Below are 4,898 nucleotides of genomic sequence, written 5' to 3'. Positions count from 1 at the left end.
TCGCCGTGCGCCTTGAGCGCGTCGCGCGCGTCGCGCGCGTCGTCCTTGGGCTCGGGGGGCGGCGGCAACGCGCGGCCGCGGGCTTCCTCGGCCGCGCGCCGCTCGGCCTCGAGCCGCGCGACCTCGGCGGCGGGGCGCTCCGCCCCCGCCGCGGCGGGCGGCGCGGCCGGGGCCGCGAGCGTGTGCCAGAGTCGGCTCGCGGCGTTGTAGCGCTCGAGCCGCACGTCGCCCGCGCCGGGCGGCGGCGCCTCGGCCGCCGCCTCGCGCGCGGCCGCGGCCTCGGCGTGGAAGCGCGCGACGCTCGCGGCGGCGGCCTCGGCCGCGAGCGTCGCGATCCCCGCCATACCACGGCGTTGCTGTCGGCGGTCAGCGGAGCCGTGTTTGAATATCCTAAACCCAAAAAGTCATCGTGACCGATCACTAAACCCAGGAGGTCCGTTCGCCGGTCACTAAACCCAGAAACGCAGTTCCCGGCACTAAACCCAGAAAAATAGGCCACTAATCCCAGAAAAATATTTTCTCGGGCTATGCCCCGGAGGCCCCGGTAACTTGAATTACCGACAATTGCCGGGTAATTACCATACCCTGGTATGTTGCCGGTAATTGATAAAGCGGCGAATATCGCCCTTAGAACGAGAGTGTGATTAAGCACAATCAAAGTGCGCTTGGCGACAAGCCAGCTACCTAGGGAGCCTACATTCCGCTCCTTGGGCCATGCTACCCTAACTCGTGACTATGCTATCCTCCCTATGCTGGGACGCTCATACTGGCCTATGCTGGCTATGCTAAGTCTGCCTTATACTGGCTATGCTCATGCTATACTATGCTGGTGCTTCATACTAGCATACTCGGATTCTAACAGTAATCAGGGCGCCCACGGACGGCTAGGCGGTGTGGCCCACAACTCACTTTGCGCAGTGGGCTCCAGGGCGCGACCGCGAGCGTAGCCGGTGGCTTTTAAGTTACGATGGGGGCTCCATGACTAGAAGACAGCTGGGCTCGCATCCGCGCGGTCGTCGGACCCATGAGTGTGTTCAGTTGCTGCGCGGAGGGCGGCTGGATACTCGATATAGCCAAGTATAATATAGCCGAGGCCACCGGCAGCCTGGGCGCCACACGCGACAAGCAGTATCTGGTACAAACTCAGACCTAAGGCATCATTAATTATCTCTGCAATGGTCGCGGCGACAACCCAGTAGCAGAAGAGGAAGAGGCCAACAACCGTAGGACGGTGCTTTGGCGGTGATACAAGCTGGAGACAAACATAGAGCGGTGCTTCTATGAATGTGTCAAAGGACTTTCCGATAGCTTCGCCCATGAAAGCTAGAAAGAAATCATCGTTTGTTACAATGGCTATCAGCTTAAAGGGCACACCACAAATGAGAGACAGACCAGGAACAACGAGAATCGTCGGAACTCCAAACAAGGCAGCAGAAACGATGCGATCCACTAGCCAGCCAGCAACGATAAGAAATCCGACACCAATACCAACTGTGATAATAGACGCAGTGAGATATGAATACAAATCTGTGTAGTAAGGATAATTATCGAGAAAGTATGTGGTAATCCATGTGCCCTCTAACGTGCTAGATACACCACACATCGCCGAGGCGGCGATGGCTAGACAAAAAAACGACCTCCCATCATACATCCACACTGCTGCGTCTTGAATTTCACGTGTGAGGGCGGCGATGGGTTTATCAACTTCACCTCTTGTTGTAAACATGTTGGGAGCCAGGATGAGGGTGATTGCGGAGATTCCAAGACCCGTCGCGATCACAAAATAGGTGCCACGCCAGCCGAGGCCATTGTCTGCCATTACAACACTCATGGACGCTGCCGCGGTGCCTAAGTTTGAGGCCGCTTGAATCGTGGTCGTAGCAAGCACACGGCGCGTGCCGCTGCGCTCAATGCCGAAGACCAGGGAGTATGCTGGAGTCAGAAATATGCCGAACCCCGCGGCCTGGAAGACCGTGCCGACTGCAATCTGTGGCACGCCGCTTGCGAGCCCACAGCAGACGCATCCCCCAACTTGAAAGAGAAGTCCTGTACATGCCGTGCGCCCTTCTCCAAACAGCTTAGCACATGCCCCACTGACACCCATTGTGCTCACTGCAATGATAGTGTACGCATACACAATGTCCGCGTACTCATCCGCAGACAGGCCTGTTGCTCCACGCACGCTTTCGAAATTAGTGTAGTCCGCCGGTGCCATTGCATAAAGGCTCGATAGAACTGTATATGCCCACTGGCGAAAAAGCGATGCGAAGAGAAGTGCCCCCCATAAGATATAACCACCGGTCGAACATCTAGTGGTGTTTCAGTTATATCTAACAGCGATTTTGCCTGCGCGGGCATCTCTGGAAACTCGTACTCCAATTGATCCCCGACACGCGTTCCATCATCATTGTAGTCTGTCATGACAAAACGAGGGGAGGGTGGAGTGGCGCGATTTTTCTCGGTGATTGGAAATCAAGAAGAGAGCGAGATCTCCTAGCGATTCTTTTTTTTTTTTTTTTTCATCCATTAGAGGCGGGGCAAAAGTGTCAAGACCATAGATTTCTGATAATTCGTGGAAGTATCGTTCTAGTCATTCAGATTCAGATAATGTTGGATAGGTTCAAGTGATATAGCCGCCAGGATATATCAGCCAGGATATTCAGGATACAGAGGAGAGAGGTAGAATATATATCTCGTACTTCCCAGGAGGAAAATTCTCCTGTATCTGCCCTACTGTCATTGTTTCCCCTCGCAGGTTCCTATCCTTATATACCTGGACCTCAGTTCCTGTAATAGAGAGATAGAGAGGTTTCTACCCTCATCCTCAGTGAACTGCACCTTGATATCCCACTGTGATCCTACTGCGTATCCTGCTAGTTTTCCTTCCCTCCCTTACTTCATTCCAATCCAGTTTGAAGTCTCATAGACAGCGAACTGAAGGCGGCGCGGTTCCAAGAAGTGCAGAGTTGAGAAAGAGCATGGGTAATTCATCATCGAGATCATACACAGGAAATGAAACTACTTTTGGGCATGAATTCTTGGTCTGGTCTCGACAAGATCATGAATGACATTAAAAGAAAGCTTGAAGAATACGATCTTGATGAGACCGCAGTATTGGCGATAAGCCTGATAAAGCGGCGAATATCGCCCTTAGAACGCGAGTGTGATTAAGCACAATCAAAGTGCGCTTGGCGATAAGCCAGCTACCTAGGGAGCCTACATTCCGCTCCTCGGGCTATGCTACCCTAACTCGGGACTATGCTATCCTCCCTATGCTGGGACGCTCATACTGGCCTATGCTGGCTATGCTCAGCTACCTAGGGAGCCTACATTCCGCTCCTCGGGCTATCTCGGGACTATGCTATCCTCCCTATGCTGGGACGCTCATACTGGCCTATGCTGGCTATGCTCAGTCTGCCTTGTACTGGCTATGCTCATGCTATACTATGCTGGTGCTTCATACTAGCATACTCGGATTCTAACAAAGCCCACCGCAAAGTCGTACTGTGCCCCACTGGCAGCCCCGGCCGGGCCTGTCCGTGGATTCGTACTATGCAGCTACTGGTAGGACTCTGTGGTCGCCGGATCGTGTCCAATGGACGCCGTTCCTATTTTGGGCAACTCCCCATAGGACGACTGGCAAGTCCCAGGCAAAACCCCGCGCTAAACGAGCGCCGTGGCGCCATGGTTAAAGTTACGTTGAACCCTAGCTATCCTGGTGTATGCTAGTATTCGCGAAGCGTTTCAAAGTGCGATCGTCACGTTCTCCTCCTCACATCTTGCAGCCCGTGCAGCGGGAACCCGAGAGGTCGCAATAAGAGGACGTGGCGGTGCAGTCTCAGCTCTCGCCAAAGCTCAAGCCGGCGCATACAAAGGTCATACCGCACCTTGGCACTCAATGCTCAAGGAGCGTCCTTTTGCTAATTACGAAATGCACTCATATCAGTTTGGTCACCAGCCTTGTTCCACACGTGAGTTCAAGCAGAGGGCTGCTGGAACATATGGAATTGAGCACCGCAGTAAAGACCTTGCAGGGTCTTGCGTGCGCTATACAACCAGGCGAGTGAGGGTGAGGGCCGTGGTATGTACAACAACACTTCAAGTGACTGCGTGTCCTTCAATAGTCACCATCATTTCTCCGTGATTCTGGCCCCGGTAACAACAATATTTGAAATTATACGTATACCTAATTTTGTGTGTACCACGAGCGCACCCGGCATCTATATCATCGACTCTCCTCCATGGATTTGTGTGAGGAACCTGCCATGGAGTCTGAACCCCTGCCATGGAGTCTGCAAGGGAGGATAGCATGGTCCCGAGGCAGGGCAGCATAGCCCAAGGCACAGAGCATAGCCTCCCAAGGTAGCTTGGCTATCGCCGAGCGCACTTCGATTATGCTTCCGCGTGGCCAGACAGCGCAGGTGGCAGACTTGGCGGCAGGAGCTTGCTCGGGGCGCCAAGCCCCCACGCAATCGAAACGGTTCCCCCTCCCCCCACGGACATCGTATGGCTGGGAGCAGATGACACGGCTCGAGGAGGAGACGCAGGGGGCCCGTTCATAGCTCGCGCTGCGCCTTTCCTGTAGTTCGCACGTAGAGTGAAAACTTCGGAAGCGTAGCAGAGCAGAAGTCCCCGCTGCGGTGCCGGAAACCAAAAATTGAAAGCACCGTCAGCAAGCACCGTCACGGTCAAAGAACTTCACCACCACCAGCCCCATGCGGCCCTGCGCGGCGATCGGGGCCGCCGATTCGGTAGGAGAGCCCGCGATGCCGGCAAGGCCGGCGTCGGTCGCGTAGGGCTGCACCGTCACGTTCCGAGACTCTATCCATTAACTAGGCTCGAACTAGGCTATAGTCCACATACAGGCTCAGGCGGAATTTGAGGTAATTATCTTCTGT

At 54.6% G+C, this 4,898-nt stretch overlaps 1 protein-coding gene across 1 annotated transcript in view; it reads left to right on the top strand.

Annotated features, from left to right (window-relative positions):
- Positions 1 to 3,372: 3,372 nt before the first annotated feature.
- Positions 3,373 to 4,898, top strand: part of AURANDRAFT_72291 (hypothetical protein) — a gene marked incomplete at both ends in the record, with an annotated part of 4,520 nt that continues 2,994 nt past the window's right edge. The window contains 3 exons of the mRNA XM_009041884.1: positions 3,373 to 3,698; positions 3,730 to 4,042; positions 4,848 to 4,883. Coding sequence (XP_009040132.1) covers positions 3,373 to 3,698; positions 3,730 to 4,042; positions 4,848 to 4,883 — 675 coding nt within the window. The remainder of the gene's footprint in view (positions 3,699 to 3,729; positions 4,043 to 4,847; positions 4,884 to 4,898) is intronic.

This window comes from Aureococcus anophagefferens, assembly GCF_000186865.1.
Source record: "Aureococcus anophagefferens unplaced genomic scaffold AURANscaffold_24, whole genome shotgun sequence".
In the NCBI taxonomy this organism is placed as follows: domain Eukaryota; class Pelagophyceae; order Pelagomonadales; family Pelagomonadaceae; genus Aureococcus; species Aureococcus anophagefferens.
This window is presented reverse-complemented; position numbering and strand designations above follow the sequence as displayed.